The following is a 17,614-nucleotide window of genomic DNA, read 5'->3' on the forward strand; positions in this document are numbered from 1 at the left end:
ATTGTAGAGATGATAAGGAAGGGTGTGTATTTGAGATGTATTTCCCAAGCCCACTCCTCATGACTTACTGTGTAGAGGCTGGAACAGCTAATGTCAGGGGTGCGTGAAGTCAATGTCACTACCGTTCCCAGCTCTCCTTCTACCTAGGCTGTGAGTTCATCTCACAGAACGTCTGCTTTCCCCCTCATGGCGAGGCAAAGACCATTTGCAAACTCATCAGAAGCGCTCTCTGGCCTTAACGTGAATAATCTGCAGGAGGGTCAGCTGGTGCTGTGGAATCCGAAGACAGGTTAGTTAGCCACTTGGGAGACGTTACCAAGATGGCTGGTGAACAGAAGAGCTGCTTATTTTCATAATGACCTTCAGGAATTAAATAAAAATACAATGAGTGCCATAGATTAGGGAGAACAAGCCAATTAAAACCACAACACGCCTTTGGGATTTTTTATTTCTTTTCCAGGAGGCTGAAAGGCATCCATGGCTGCTGAGGCAGAGTGGAGGTCTTTCCAGAATCACTGATGAAGGCTGATCCCCTTGCTTGGCTTTAGCGGGTGGTGGAGGGGATTTGAGCCTATTGAATATTTCACGAGTTGCAGCCCATGTGGGGAGAACAGTGAAAGGTGAAGAGGCAATGCCTGGGTTTCTTTACGATTCCAATATAAAACTAAGCTCTTCGGGGTGGGAGGGAGGCAGGCATTGGAGTCAGTCTACCGCCGGAAGGCATGGTGCACCAATTCTCCCACTTTAATATCTGCTGTTTCATTTTATATTCATCATGTCAGCATAATCTGCCTTTATGGGAATCATCTTTGTTGCCAACCAAATGCATTTAGTCCCCCTTTTGCTTTAAGTTTGATTGTAATATGACTTGAAGTCTTCAATGAAATGTTTACATGCAGGGGCTAGGGGAAGAGGAGAGGGAAAATGCAATTGGAAAATCAATCATCAGGGAATTTCAAGAACCTAGCCTTGGTTATGCTACTATTTCTTTGACCTGTTTTTAACGGACCCAGGACCGGCTCTCGGAGCAAATCTACCTGCTGATTCCCTACTGCATGCTGAAAAAAGTATACTCTGTTGCCGGACACCCAAAGCTCTTAACTCTGTGTCTGAACCATATTCCCGCCCTGACATTCTACTGCCCTCCTTCTGGTGCATGTGGCTTCACTGCCCTGAGGTACCCAGCCACCCAGCCCATCTCTCTGCCTCCTTCTCTCCTCCGAGGGCTAACAAGATGCCCATCCTCTGCAACACTCATGTCAGAGTTAGGTTATTCTGCTGGATAACCTAACCACGTTACCACGTTACCACGTTTTGGGAGTGGTTCTTGGTCTCAAAGCTAGGAAAGTCCTGACCCACCCTCGAGTTCCCAATGGGCCTTTACTTCTTTATTTCCCTAATGAAACTCAACACTGCTTTCATCATCTTATTACGGATATGTATAAACACATGTGTGTATGAGTGTATATGTGTGTGTATTCATCATTCAGCAATTCAGTTTTTGTTTTTTTTTAATTGATCACTTATATGTGCCGAAGTACTTGAAGTGTGGCAGGAATAAGACACACGGGGTCCCTGTCATCCTGGAGAGACAGGTATTAAATGCATGTTCTAGAAAATACATGAAGTAAAATTCTAAGAGTGATAAGTTCCATAGAAAGTGTTTGTAAAGGTGGTACAGTAGAGAGTGCATGTATATGGAGAGAAGTACTTTATCATTTTTAATCTTTTTTTATTGAAGTATAGTTGATTTACAATGTCATGTTAGTGTCACGTCTACAGCACAGTGATTCAGTTTTGTATATATTTTTCAGATTTCTTTTCCCTTATAGGTTATTACAAAACATTGAGTATATTTCCCTGTGCTATACAGTAAGTCCTTGTTGTGTATCTATTTTATATATAGTAGTGTGTATATGTTAATCCTAAACTCCTAATTTATCCCTCCCCCTCTTCCCCTTTGGTAACCACAGTTTGTTTTCTATATCTATGGATCTATTTCTGTTTTGTAAGTAAGTTAATTTGTATCTTTTTTTAAATTTTAGATTCCATAGATAAGCAGTGCTGTATGATGTTTGTCTTTGGCTCACTTCAGTTAGTATGATAATCGCTATGTCCATCCATGTTGCTGCAAATGGCATTATTTCCTTCTTTTAATGGCTGAGTAATATTCCTTTGTGGATATGTACCACATCTTCTTTATCCATTCATCTATCAATGGGCACTTAGATTTCTTCCACGTCTTGGCTATTGTAAAGAATGCTGCTGCTGTGAACATAGGGGTGCATGGATCTTTTCGAATTATAGTTTTGGAGAGGAGTACTTTACGTAAGAGTGGCATGGCCTCTCTGAGTAGGTGTTAGTTGGACTGAGAGACAAAGGCTGAGAAGAAGCCAGCTTGCGGGCTTTGGGTGGAGAGTTCCAGAGACACTGGACAGAAAGTCTGTATGTGCTGAGACAAGAGGAAGCCTGGCCTGTGTGAGGAGTAGTTGTAATTCCTGTAGAGCTGGGGTATGCTATGAGCAGATGATGTGAGAGGTGGATCAGGGTGCCGCATGGTGTCCTGGGTCACATTCAATGGAAAGTGTGCACATGTGTGGACAGTGACATGGGGCAGGGGTAGAATTTCTGCCATTAAAGGACTGTGGGCTTCCCGAAGGCAAAGCTATGTCTCATTTCACTCCAGATTCCAAGCTACTAAGCCACCTGCTATTGAGTAAGTCCTCGGTAAGGTGTGTTGAGTGTCCAAACAAAGAAACACATGAATAAATGAATGAATGAGAGAACAAATGACCAAGACCTTCTGCTTCCGCTGAGGCAGTTTTCCCTCTGAGGTTTCATGCCCCTTCTCCCCTCCCAGCAATAGTTTTTTTTTTTTTTCCCTCTTTGTAATAGAGTAAGGCCAGAGCTGTTCTTGTGATTCAATATTTACTGTGTTTCACACACTGCTATTATCATTTAGCATTTACTGTCTGCTGACTGTGCACTCATCGCTGTAGCAAACAAAGAGCTCAGTTGGTTTATGGGCTAATTTAGTCAAGGAAAAGGAGATGTTATAAGAGCAACTGGCATAGTAGAAATTATATAGACTGGAAATCCACTGGGTCCAGCTGGGTACCAGTTCACCAGTGACCTTAAGCAAGTGACTAACCCTGCGTGACCCTCTGTTTTCTAATCTGAACACGGGGATGGCGGCAAGCTCCTTTAATGGTGGGGCTGCAGGCACAGGTGGGGAGAGCTCCAGAAGTAACGGGTGCAGATTTCAGGAAGGATTCCTCCGCTTCCTCTGCCTGCTTCTGTACCAGGCTGTGTCAACCACATATGGCCTGCCTTGGGGCTCTCTGCCGGTGCCATTTCAGGGACTTTTAGCACAGTAAGTGCCTGCCCAGCTGACAGCACTCAGATCCTCCTTCTTGAGCTGCTTAATGAGAGACAACAATTTCCAGAGGCAAATCCCAGCGCTGGGTTCCCTGGACGTCTGGTTCTGGCTTTGATGCACGGAGAGAAAAACGAGCAAAGGCACTGAGCAAGGCCATTCACCATAATGTCTTCACGTTGCCTTGGCCCAGCTGGCTGGCTGCCAGAGAAGCTTCTGCCACGTCCTCCGATGCTGAGGCTGGGAGGTTGGGGAGAGGAGGTGCTGGGGAGAGATGTGCTTCATAGACTAGGCTCCCAGCCAGTCTCCTCCCCGGGGCCACACAGTGTGCTCTGGGGGCCCTTTGGGGCCTAAGTTCTAGGAGCCGATGTACTCCTGAGATGATCTCAGCCCTCCTCCACTCTTACTGCAGCAAGGGAAGCCCAAGCAGGTTTTCACTTGGACTCATAACTTACTATATTCCAGCCACTTTGTCTTTGCCTTGGGATGAGGTGGGAGGCTGTTGGTTTAGAGCAGAGTGGTGACGTGAGCTGACTTATGCTGTGGCAGGATTCTTCTGGCTTCTGGTTGAGCATAGACAGAAGAGGCAAGGGTGGAAGAAAAGAGTCAAGTTGAAGAGCCCTTGCAGGAAGGCAGGCAAGAGAGGAGGATGGGTGTCTTGGCCCAGGTGGCTTGCGGTAGAGGAGCTGAGAAGGGTTGCATTGCGGATGCCTTTTGAAGGATTTCCTGATGGACTGGATGAAGAGTGGGAGAGAAAGCAGGCAATCAAGAATGTCTCAAGAGCGTCTGAAGGGTGCATTAGATCCTGTCCCTATTAATAGTAATAATAATGATCATAAATGTTAATAGCTAACTTTTTATAGCACTTATTAAGGGCCAGATGCTCTTCCCCTAAGGACTGTTTTTTTTTTTTTTTGAAGAACGTGAGTAACTTTTTTTTTTTTTAATTAATTATTTTTGGCTGTGTTGGGTCCTCGTTTCTGTGCGAGGGCTTTCTCTAGTTGCAGCAAGCGGGGGCCACTCTTCATCGCGGTGCGCGGGCCTCTCACTGTCGCGGCCTCTCTTGTTGTGGAGCACAGGCTCCAGACGCACAGGCTCAGTAGTTGGGGCTCATGGGCCCAGTTGCTCTGCGGCGTGTGGGATCCTCCCAGACGAGGGCTCGAACCCGTGTCCCCTGCATCGGCAGGCGGATTCTCAACCACTGCGCCACCAGGGAAGCCACCCTAAGGACTTTTGATTGTGAAATTGAAGGAGTTAGAGTCTACTGGGAATGGACCATATAAGAATAATTCAGTAGAATTTGGTGAGCAAATATCATCATCTCATCTCAAGGTGACTCTTTCATTCAGTGTCACCAGGTGTGATGGGGGCTGCCGTGGGCATGGGTTGAGCTGACTAGATAAGAAGTTCTAACTCATCTTCCTCATCAGTCCTCCCCAAGCTCATGTCTGTGTGCATGTACATGAGGTCTTTGGGGACTGTAGAAATACTGTCTCTAGGTCAGCTCTATAGCTCCGTCCAGAGGTCCAAGCGTTAGACGCTATTAAGGCCACTTGTCTATTGATGGATTGATTGCCTCTGTTTCCTACAGTAACTCTCACTTGAGGAAAGATCTGATAATTCACCAACCCCATCACCCTTCCCCTTCATTCACAGGACACACGGGTAGGCCTTGCCCTTCAAAATATTTTCAGGGACACATCCCTTTAGCAGACAGCACTAGGAAAAGGTTGTATGATCCCACTGCAAGGATGCTTTTGGTACTGTATGCTCTCACCCTTCTTAATAAGAAGCTATATTGGTACAATTACATTGACTGGAAGTACTATTAAAGTGATACTTATTATTTTTAAAGCATTTTCAGAGGGAAAAACAGCATAGAGGCAAGAGTTAGGAAGTTCAAGTCAGGTGACCTTACAATTGACTAGAAAGTCCTAACTTCCCATTGGTTATATGAGAACATTGAAGTAGGAAAGAGGGTTTTCAAGTATTTTTAAGCCATGGAAACCTTTGTGCCAGTACTTCCTGGCTTGAGAGTATATACAATATGAGGGAAAAAATGGAGTGGCTCTGACTGAAGCAGGAGAAATGGCTCAGAACAGCCCACTTACCAGGCTCCTTTCCCTTAAAGGATGATCCCGAGGCACCTCAGCTGGGCCAGATGTTCTTTTGGGCCTTCCCGGCTCTGAGGTTCTGCGTTTCTGTCATGAGCATTTCCAGCTCAGCTTCTGAAGAGTTCGCACTCTGAACTCCCACTCTTCAGAGATGTCCTTCCTTCACCTTCTTATAGTTCCGTGGCCTCAGAAGAACGTAAGCACGTTCACCTCTTGCTTAGTTCGCCTCCACTGTTGGAGTAGAATGAATACCTTATCATGCATGCTGGTATCAAAAGGGCACCAGGCAGACCTGGGTTCAAATCCTGCCTCTGCCACTCTGTTGTTTGGGGATAACCTTGGCTACAGTTGACTCATCTGTAAATGGAAGTGATGATCTCTGGCTCAGAGATTCCATGTGGGGAGAGGCATCCTGGTACAAGTAGGTGCCTTCAGAGCTCCTGAATACATGTGGCCCCTCTCCTCCCTGGAGCGCTGAGGCCAGACCTGCTGCTCACCCAGCACCTTGGGTCTTGTCTTTCAGAGATGTCAGGCACGGCAGCGGACATCTCGCTGGTGCACTGGAGACAGCAGTGGCTGGAGAACGGCACCTTGTACTTCCACGTCTCCATGAGCAGCTCCGGGCAGCTGGCCCGGGCCACCGCCCCCACCCTCCAGGAGCCCTCAGAGATTGTAGAGGAGCAGATGCACATCCTCCACATTTCTGTGATGGTGAGTGAGTGGGAATGCAGTGGGGGCTTTGGGGGGGGTGGGTAAAGGGAAGGGCGAGTGGAGAGACTGTGGCAGGAGGCAGGGGATGGCCAGCAGGTGGAGGGAAGGAGCTGGCCAAGTGCGAGAGGTTAGAATGATAAACAGAAGGTCGGATGGATCCCACGGTATCACTTGGACTGATGCATACTCGTCCATCATCTGTCAGCTGTGACAAACTAATTGTGCTTCAGAGGAGAAAATAAAGGGTCTCCAACTCCTTGGCCTTTTGGCCGACATCTCTGGGAACAGCTGTTTAACATCTGTCACGTGCTTGACCTGCTTTGCCGAGGGCTGAGATTCAGCACTCCACAACCGGCCGTTCCAAGAATGACAGAACAAACAAAACTGGAACGGGGTTGCCCTTCCCCAAGTGCCCTTGATGTGCCAGGTGCTTTAACTCTCACAACACCCCCTGCAGTGTAGACCGTGCATGGTGGTCCCTGGAGCTGGACTGGGCATAGCCGGGGCTGTCACACACCAAAGCCCCCCCCCCCCCCATTACCCTCACTTTATAGCTGTGAATACTGAGTCAGAGGGGTAGAGAAACTTACCCAAGGTCACATAGCTAGGAAGAGATGGAGCTGCTCTTGGGTATTTGAACCCATGTGTATCTGGCTACAAAAACTGAACTATGTCCTCTACACTCTCTCTCTCAATGCAAGGATTTTTTGACTATCCACCATGTGTGCAGCACTGCACCAGGCACATTCATGGACATGATTTCATTGCATTCTCACCAAGGAGTCAGACATGTCACTTCCATGTTAGACATGAAGTTATGGACACATAGAGATCTGTTGCCTGTTGACCCCAGGGTCTGGAACACTCTGAGGCTGTTGCCTCCCCAGAAAAGCACGCTAGGACAGAAACCACCTGAATGGTAAAGTGTATGTAGATTCACATTAATGATGTATTAGAAAAGCTGTAATTAATGGCTTTGCACAGTAGATAGAAAAAAATGCAATGTGCAGAATGTATGGGGTCTAACTGGCTCAAGAAGAGATCAGATAATAGCTACAGCTGACATCCCTCTAGTGCTTTCACTCCTGAAGCCGTTCTTACGTCATTTCCCCCTTTTTACCTTTAGCACAGCTCTGCCAGATGCAAGAGGGTAGGAAAAGTTATTCCCAACCTATGTGTGAGAAAGGTAGGGCTCAGAGAGGTGGAGTGATTGACCTAAGGCCACTCAGCAAAATAGGGCTATAACCCAGCCCTTCATTTTTTCCTTCCATTCAATAGTCAACAGTACTTACCAAGAGCCTACAATGGAGCAGATCTTGCCTTTTGGTCTCTGTTCTCCTGGTCCCTCTTCAACCTGCACTGTGCATTAGGCATTCTCATTAGGGCTGAGTAAGTGCCTGGAAATGTTCTCTTTTTGGAAAAACACACACATACCCCAGCCAGACAGCGACGTTAAATTTGGACCTAACGCATGCTCGTCACGTGGAGGAACAAATCAAGGCCTTTGTGTTATTCATGGAATGAGTGTGATAGACTTTTCCCATTTTTATATTTAGCGAGTGATGCAGCCACACGCCAAGCCAAGTGGATGCCTGCATGCTAAGTTTGGGCTGCAAGTTTGTAAGCACCCTCTCAGGGTACTTGCTGAGTTCCTCAGAGGGCCTGGGGCACCAGCTGACGGGCACGACGGCTCTTCTTTTAGTCTGAGTGAGACTCGGTTTGAACTAATATTTATTAAGCATTTTCTGTTCGGCATGGCGTTTACTCACCTACGTCCTTCCCATAACCCAGTGACCCAGACAGTATTATCTCAATGATCAGTGAGTCCTGCATGGCCTTTCTCTGCTTCCATGCCCAGTGTTAGTGTTAGTGAAAGCAGACCTCTCCCCAAAGACTGAAGGTGTTTCTGACTTTTTTCTGCTCAGTGAGTTTAGCTTGGAAAGAAGAACTCACTAAGACCCAGATGTCGCTCCAGTTCCCTGTAATTCAGGATGTGGCTGGTGGAGTAGGTGGTGTGGAGGTTGCCAGTCTCTAGACCCTCCCTGCCCGCAAGCTGGAGTGGCCCAAGGCTACCACCTTGTGGTCCCACCCATTCTTTCCCCCTTCAGTGCTCCCAAATCTTGATCTTTCCTGTCCTCACCTTACCCTCAGCAAACAGTCCTGTCCAGGAAACTTTGGTCCCCTTTGCATCCGTTGATGGCAGCCCAGCCTCTCAGAGGTGGGACATGCCTCAGAGAACCCTGCCCTCTACATAGAGGTAGGACGACATGGCTATAAGCATAGATACCTGAGCCCGAGTGCCTGGGTGTAAAGTTTCACTCTGCCACTTAGCACTCTGGGTGATGTTGGGTAAAGTATTTAACCCATCTATGCCATGTTTTGTCATCTATAAAAATGAGGATTATACTAATACTTACTGTGTATCGGAGCACTTGTATCAGAGGAGCTTGGCATACAAGGGCATTAGCTTTTATTATTAGGCACACTTTTATTATGGAGACGTGCTGATGTATTATACCCATTCATTTCACAGATGGATAAACTGAGGTCCAAATACAGACTAGGACTTGTCCAGGACCCCCAGCCAGACAGTGGGGCTTGGCCAGGAGGACAGACCTCTCCGTGGCTCAGACTCTGTCCTTGCCGTTCTGGCCGCAGATAATTCAGCAAGAACAAAAAGAGTGTTTGGTTCTCCCCACTCCCGCCTTACCAATCTTTTTAATTTTTAAGACAAATCTTGAATCTTTTAGATTTTTAAATCCTAAACATTTAAAATGGCATTCATGGTGGCTGGGACCTGCCTTCCCATTTCACAGATGAAAAATCTGAGATTCAGTGAGTTTAACTGACTTGCCTAAGGCTGTGTGGCTAACAAGAAAGCACTTCTGGGCCCAGGCTTTTCCAAGATTCCAAACTCATTTCACGGGGCTACTCAGGACACCGTGACTCTCCCTCTGTCAGACTTTGCATTGTTATCATCTTCGGTGAAGATCTGAGATGGTTTTGTGAGAAGACCAAATCATCCAGTCAAATCTCAAAGAAACCTGGAGGTCAGAGTCAATGTTTTCCATCCACTTTCCTCAGCATAAATATCCTGCCCACCCATGCAGGGCAACCAGTTCCAGCTCAGTCACTGGAACCTGCTACAATCCACGCCTACTGGAGTGGAACCAGCATGCCCTTTTGGGCTTGTTAAGCCCTGAGTTGAGCATCTACTTTATCCCAGAAGGTTACCTCATCTGACTATTAATATCCCAAGAGTCAGGCAACAAAGAGGTACTCGGTGAAACCCTGGGCAGAGGAAGAAAGTAGAGGGTCATTCATCTAGTCTGCAGCCCCGACTTCAGCTACTCAGAGCAGTCCCAGGCCTGCCTCAGCCATGCAGGGGGCACGGTGGATGCAGAGAACAGAGCAGAGGTTCGGAAGGCATGGTCTTTCTTGCTTCCTGCTTCCTGATGGTTTTACTCTTGGGAGTTCCATCACCTCTTTGAGTCTCAGTTTACCTATGAAACAACTGATCATACCAGTCTCACAGGGTTATTGAGAAGAGTGGAAGAAATATATAAATCGTACCTAGTATCTAGTCTGGCACATTGTGGGTATACAGTAAAGGTGGCTATTACTACTACCGGTGCAGCAATTTTAAAGGACTCTAATGTAGGAGTAAGGAGACATTGGATTGAGTCTTCTTTTTGCTGCTATCTTGCTATCTGATCTAGAGAAATATTCACAATACCTGACATTTACTGAGTATTCACTACATCCCAGCTAGTCCAAATTTTGTTTTACATGCATTATTAAATTTAATCCTTACAACAGATCTTAAGGTGGATACTCTTGTTATGTTTATTTCATAGATGTGGAACCTGAGATGTTAATGATATCAATAGCTATTGGTGTGAGTTGGTTAAGGTTAAATGGTAAAACCAATACTTAGTTCTATAGCGGCAGACTCCAGATCCTCTGCTCTTTTTTTTTTTTTAACATCTTTATTGGAGTATAATTGCTTTACAATGGTGTGTTAGTTACTGCTTTATAACAAAGTGAATCAGTTATACATATACATATGTTCCCATATGTCTTCCCTCTTGTGTCTCCCTCCCTCCAGACCCTCTGCTCTTAATCTATAAAGCAGACCATCATTTCTCTTCTCCCTGAATTAGTTGCTGACTTAAATTATAAAATGTTATGGACAAATTAATACAAAGACTCCCACCTTATGTGGAATCTATGGGTGTGTTAAGGGGGGTTATGACTTGGGAGTCAACTCCAAGGTTAAACAGCATCTCTGTTGCTGGCTTTATGACCTTGGCCAAATCAACCTCATCATTCGTAAAATAGGAATAATATTTCCTAATTCTCAGATTTGTTTCTAAGTACTGAATGAGGTCACACACGCATAATAAAAACAATGGCTACCCTCCCTGAGGACTTTCTGAATGCCAGGCACAGTCTAGGTGTGGTACCTGCAGCATTCCATTTAATTGTTCTGGTTCCTCTATAAGATAGATACTGTTCCTGTCCCTCATTTACAGATGAAGAACCTGGGAGCTAGTGAGATTTTATAACCTGCTGAAGTTCACATCACCAATGAGTACCAAAGCTGAGATTCCAACTCCAGTCTGCACAAATTAATAAGAATCTTTGCTCTTGGGCATGATTCTGCATGGTGCAGTGCCTGAAATTCAGTAAGTGCTCACGAAGTGGTAGCTGTCATTACCATGTTAGCTGTAGTGACAACAGTGGTGAATATTGTTGCCACAATGTTTTGAGCAAAGGGATGAAAGGAAATGTTTGATTTGATGAGTGAGAAGAGAAGACCTTGAGGACATGTTTCTTTCAAAGGGACCATTCCACAGAAAATGCCACAGATTTGTACTGGTGGGCCCCAGTGAGGAGGGCTTAGAAAGGACCAAGCTTCCAAAGTGTTTGAGCTCTCCAGAAATGGAGGGGACTGAGTCAGAGGGTAGTGAGGTCCTTGTCTTTGGGGGTATGCAAGCAAAGGCTAGAAGCCGTATTTGTCAGGACTTTGAGAGGAATAATAGTTAAATTAGATGACTATTGTATTCCTTCAGACTTGAAGATCTATGATTCTATGGCATAATATATAGAAAAACACTTGGAGGATTATAAACGGCCCCATAAATCTAAGAAATTATTATTACCATTCTCAATCAGTAGCTTTGTCTAAAGGATCTGTGTGATATGGGGATAGTACATTTTAAAGCTTTCTGTGAAAAATGGCTTTAGATCATTTCCCCAGTCATTGCATTTATTCATTCACAGCATATCATGCATTCCTTAGTTTATTGATTTAATCACTCAATCATGCAATGCTTTACTTGCCCACTAAACCCAACAATGAAAATCCTATCTGGTAGAAAAAAATAAAAAAGTAAAAGGCTCTAAAAAGTCAACCACAGGCTCAGAACAAGCCAACTCTGTGGGATTTGATCATTAAAACGGGTCCTGCGTTTTAAGTTGTATTCATGAAAAATGAGTTTTCCGAGCAACTAGTTTTAGAAGGTTCTAGGTGAGACTTGAAATATTGTGTTTACTTTTGGGGATCATATGTTAAGATAAACAATAACTGACTAGAAAATGTATGAGAAAATAGTCAAGACAGCGAAGAGTCTTAAAATAATGCTCACAAGCACTGTTATAATGCTTAGCTAGTGTTATAGTCATTGACAGATTGTTAACTCATTTAATCCTTACGATAATCCTAAATCAATAGATGCCATTATTACTCCTGTTCTACTTTTGAGAACATGTAGGCATAGAGAATGTAACTACCACGCAAGCCCTGTGGACCTGGTATCCCAAGGTTCGTCACTGACTTACCGGCCATGTGACTTGGGCATGTTCCTTCCCTCTGCTTCTTCCATTTCCTCATCTACAATGGAGTGAGGGTGGAAATACCTGCCAAAGAATGCTGTTGTGAGGCTCACCTAAGATGATACACATAAAGCACATATGCTAGAGCCTGACACAGAGTCAGGTCGTCATAAGTGTTCAGACTGTGCGTTTTACAAGTGTATGTATGTTTCCTAGGGCTGCCATCACAATGCAGCATAAACTGAGTGACTTAAACAACAGAACTTTACTGCCTCACCGTCCTGTAGGCTAGAAATCTGAGATCAAGCTGTGGGCAGGCCAAGACGTGGATCTGTTCCAGACCCCTCCCCTAGCTTCTTATAGCACCTGGGCTTGTGGCAAGACAACCCTGTTCTTCCTGGCATTCTCCCTGTGTGGGTGTCTATCTCTGTGCCCAAATTTTCTCCTTTTTATAAAACACTGGTTACATTGGATTGAGGCCCACCGTAATGACACCATCATAACTTGATTACCTCTATATGTAAAGATCCAGTCTCCATGTAAGGTCACATTCTGAGGTACTGGGGATTTGGAGTCCAACATATCTTTTTTGGGGAGACACAATTCAAGAAATAACAATAAGTGCTATTGCTGTGTTATTTATAAGTGATATTAATAAAGGATGCCCAGGGCCACCAAGGTGGGAGAACCCAAAGCCTTTCAGAGTGCAGGCAGAGTAGAAGGGGAAACATCTTGACTAAGAGGAATATTTTTAAAAGGTGGCAGCAGTGGTAGGAAAATCATGTGATACACATAGCACAAAAACCCCTGGCCTGGGACTCAGCTGTTGCAGCCCTGCCCCTCATGTGCTCTATGACCTTGAGGAGGTCACACTCCCTTCTTAGCCTTAGTATCCCCATCTGTAAGTTGAGATCCTCAAGCTTATATCTGTTGCCAAGACATGATGAAGTTTGGACGTACAAATACCCAAGTACATTTTATATGTATGCCATACCTCGTGAATCCCATTTACTTTTTTTGTTTCCCCAGAAAGTGAAATTTTTAAAATCACAAATGCATTTTTTTAGTTTTTAAAAATGTAAATCATATGTACCTTGAAGCTTGGCCATGGCTTGCCTCAACAACAAGGATTAAAATCCCACGGAGTCTCTAGCTAGGCTAATGGGAAGATTAGGAGAATAAGCCATGGCTTCTGTGCTAAAGGAAATATGGCTTATCTCCCACGACATTTAGGGATGCAGCTTAGGGAAGTATTGATGGAATGAGCCTGAGGTGGTGTCGGGAGGCCTGGTTTCACGTTAAAGACTGTACCTTGTACCAGCTGCAGAGATTTAGACAAACCTTCACCTGTCTGAGCTTCTTGATTGGTCATCTGCCAAATGGAAATAAAATTAGAATCAAAACATTGAACTGAGATAGTGCACATGAAAGCATTTGGCTAGGTTCCCCCCCAAAGCAGCAGAACTATACAGTTTGGTTGGAACGTTGGAGCTGAAAACACCTTAGACCTTGCAGAATCCAGTTCTTGAGATGTCAGCTTTTGCTTGCCTTTTCTGTGAACAGATCACTCTGAACCTCAGTGACTGACAAACAATGCTTTATTTCTCATGCACGTTACGTGTCAGCAGCTGCAGTCACGGTGGCCCAGATCTGCTTGTCTTCTCATGCTGGGACTGTGGCTGAGGGGAGCCCCAGTCTGAGACATTTGGTTTTCATGGCAATGAGCAAGACAGCAGGCAGAAATCTAGGATGGCTCTTAAAGCAAATGCTTAGACATGGGTTCGCTCACATACTGTGGGCCAGAGCACATCGTGTGGCCAAGCCATTGGCAGGGGTGTACGGTCCTATATGGAGAATGGGCACGTGAATGATTGCAGATAGCAGTTAGATGAGACCACGCCTCACGTTACAGATGGAGAAAAATGAGGCCAGAAAATGGACCTTCTCCATCCCTGCTCCATTTTTCTGGGCCAACAATCAAGCCCAGCTGGAGAAGGCTGACAAAGGCATCCTGGATATACATCTCAGGAAGGGGGCCTGGAGGCAGTTCCTTTGAGCCTTCTGGTCAAAAAGAAATGCAAGATGGGAATGTATATAAGAAAAAAATCTGCATAAGGGGGAGGAGCAAAGAGATAGACAGGAAAAACAGACATCCACCAGTATTTGTTGAGCAACTGTTGTATACTAGATGTGTAGAAACTACCAGCGGCAGAGAGAAATCAAAGGAAACCAAAAGAGGGAGCCAAGGACAATGAGAGAGATGTAGAAAAATAAAGGGAAATTGGCAGGAACAGACAGAAAAGGATTTAGCAATAGAAGCAGAGGTGGGGAAACAGAGAATAAAACACATGGAGGAAACCACACAGAGACAAGTAAACAGGGAAAGAGAAACAGCAGAGTGAGAGGGACCAGATAGCTTGGGATCCCCAGAAAGAGCTCTGGAGGGTGGACTGACAGGGTGAAGGGTGGGGTGCTAGGAGCAAGGCAGAGGCTGAGGAGGAAGTCCGGAAGATGGGGCAACATCCAGCAGAGACGGGGAGGCTCTGAGGCGGGGCTTCGGGACCCGCGGATCTGAGAAGAGGCAGGGGAGGTTGAGGTGGGTGAAGCTGCAGTGCTGAGTCCTGGAGGGTGGGGGGGATCCAGAGACTGCAGAGGGGCAACACGGGGAGGGGCCAGATGGGTTGGCAGAAAAGTCAAGGAGAATGTCCTCTCCATGGCCACGCCCCACCTGCTTTCCTCCAGCCTCTTGTCCACATTTCATCTTCCTTCAAGAACCCAGGGCTTTCGTATGGTGTTCTAGCAACAGGGAATGAATGAATGGGGTGTGTGTACAAGTGGGGTGCCATGTTCCCACTGTTTACTCCCCTTACCGCATGTTCTGAGTCTATCCTCAGTAAAGATCGAGGTGGGCTTCCCTTGGGTTCATTAGTGGGCTTCCACTTCCTGCTTCACTTAACTCCCCTTTGTCCCCCCTCTCCCCATCTTCAGGAGGCAGCTTGGTTTGGTGGAAGTAATGTGTGTTTGGAGACAGACAGCTGTGCATTCAAATCGTACTCTTTCCCGTATTGCTGTTTGACCTCAGATAGATTCCTGAACTTCTCTGATTCTTACTTTCCCCTGAATTTCCAGTGAGGCTGTGAATCTCTCAGAGATCTCTTTCTTTTTTTTTTTTTTTTGCGGTATGCGGGCCTCTCACTGTTGTGGCCTCTCCCGTCGCGGAGCACAGGCTCCGGATGCGCAGGCTCAGCGGCCATGGCTCACGGGCCCAGCCGCTCCGTGGCATGTGGGATCTTCCCGGACCGGGGCACGAACCCGTGTCCCCTGAATCGGCAGGCAGACTCTCAACCACTGCGCCACCAGGTTTTCCTTTTGCCTCCTAAAAATTCCTTTCTAATTCACTGTTGGGCTTGGCCTTGGAAAACATCCTTAGAGCTAAGTTGGGCAGGAGTTATTAAGAATATTGACTCTAAAATACTGATATAAATAATTGACTAATAAATAAATGGGATAGAAGAGAGAGCTCTTTCTTACAGTGGAATTCCAATTAATAAATGTAGAGGAAAGAGGGAACTAGAAAGTCACCATTAGACCGTCACCACTGTAATAATTACTACCAACAAGATCCACCCATGTATACTAAAATTAATGGGTGAAACTTCAAGAAGCAGCAGGATATTTGCAGTCTCAAAGAATTACACCACCACCCACCCCTTCGGATATGTATTAATTACAAAAAGAAAATGGTGACTTTACAGTGGGACAATCTGGCAGACTCCACTTGCATTAACTTCCTAGGGCTGCTATAACCAATTCCCAAACACTGAGGGGCTTCAAACAACAGAAACTGATGTTGATGCTTTTCCAGTTTTGGAGACCAGAAGTCCAAAATCAAGGGGCCGGCAGGGCTGCGTGCTCTCCGGGCTCTAGGGGAGGATCCATTCCTTTCGCCTCTTCTGGTTTATGGTGGCTCCATGCTTCCTTGGCTGTGGCTACTTGACTCCGATTTCTGCTTTCATCTGCCTCTCACCTTCTCCTCTGTGTCCTTTCTTCTATGTCTCTCGTAAGGACATGTGTCAGTGGATCGAGGATCCACCTGGATAATTCAAGATGATCTCCCCCTTGCAAGACCCCTAGCTTACTTACATCTGCAAAATAAGGTCATATTCACAGTTGCTGGGCGCTGGGATATGGATATATCTTTTGGGGGGTCCGCCGTTCAACCCACTACATCACCTTAACCAAGTGACCCAAGTTAGCTTCACCAGGAATAAGACATACGGACAGCCTGAATCAGCTGATAGGATGCAGTGAGAAGAACACAATGCCGTTTCTCTGGTTTTCTTGCCAAAAAATGGTGTAACTTGATTCTAATCATGAGAAAACATTAGAGATAAACTCAAAGTGAGGGACATGCTACAGAATAGCTGACCAGCGTTCTTCAAAGGTATTAAGATCATGAAAGACAGGGAAGACTGAGAAATTGTCACAAATAAGAGAAGACAAGGGAGACTCGAAAATTAAATGCCACGTAGGATCCTGGGTTACACCCGGCCCACACCTTCCCCCTCCCCCCCAAAAAAAAACGTTGGTGGAAAACCTAGTGAAATCCAAATAGGTCTGTAGTTTAGCTGATGGGATTGTATTGTTAACTTCCAGGTTTTCATTATTCTACGGTTGTCTCTCCGTATCCATGGGAGATTGGTTATAGGACCCCCACAGAGACAAAAATTCATGGATGCTCAAGTTCTTTAGATAAAATAATGCAGTGCAGTTGGTCCTCCGTATCCATGGGTTCTGCATATGTGGATTCAACTAACAGAGGGTCGGTTGAACCCATGGATACAGAACCTGCAGATAAGGAGGACCAGCTGTATTTTGTTAGGAGAAATGTTACCTTTAGGGGGAAGTGAGTGAAGACTATGCAGGAACTCTCTGTAGTAACGTTGCAACTTCTGGTGAGTCTATAATTATTTCAGTATAAAAGAGTTAAAAACAGAAAGACTATTGCGTCTGGAGCAGGACTGTTTGGGTTAGATCCTGGACTCATGGCTGACCTCCCAGTGTGACATGGTTAAGTTACTCCCTCGTGCCTCAGTTTCCTCCACTGTAAAATGTGATAATAATAGTTGCTACCTCCTGGAATTAAAATGAGGTCACACATGTAAACTCTACGCAAATGTTGTATCATCAATTTCATTAATATTGCTACTGTCATTGTTCCTCTTTCACCAATGATAAAACCAAGGCCTCGACAGTTAAAACTACTCTTTTCTAAGATCACACAGCCAGTGCCCGACCCCAGAATTAAAGTTAAGTTTCTGATTCCAAGTGATCTCTCTCCTCTATAGTATTTCTTCTTACAGGGGCAAGGATGGGTAAAGATCTTTTAGGGACCCATCTTCATAATCATCTAGTTAATACTTGACTCTATGTTGTTAATGCAGGTCTGCCCTTGGACTGTGGAAGGAGGTAGCATATCCTCTTTAGAAGTGATGAGAGCAGACATTTCTGACTTAGATTCCCCCCAAAAAACAAAAACAGCTACTTTGAAACTCCTCTAGTTCAACTCCTTCAT

General features: G+C 45.4%; 1 protein-coding gene across 4 annotated transcripts in view; it reads left to right on the forward strand.

Annotated features, from left to right (window-relative positions):
• The window catches only part of ASTN2 (astrotactin 2), a gene marked incomplete at both ends in the record, with an annotated part of 917,251 nt that overhangs the window by 144,654 nt on the left and 754,983 nt on the right, over nucleotides 1–17,614 (forward strand). For all 4 annotated transcript variants that reach the window (XM_082842116.1, XM_082842118.1, XM_082842117.1 and 1 more), the window contains one exon: nucleotides 6,014–6,201. In XM_082842116.1, coding sequence (XP_082698242.1) covers nucleotides 6,014–6,201 — 188 coding nt within the window. The remainder of the gene's footprint in view (nucleotides 1–6,013; nucleotides 6,202–17,614) is intronic.

This window comes from Leucopleurus acutus, assembly GCF_964270905.1.
Source record: "Leucopleurus acutus genome assembly, chromosome: 7".
Lineage (NCBI taxonomy): Eukaryota > Metazoa > Chordata > Mammalia > Artiodactyla > Delphinidae > Leucopleurus > Leucopleurus acutus.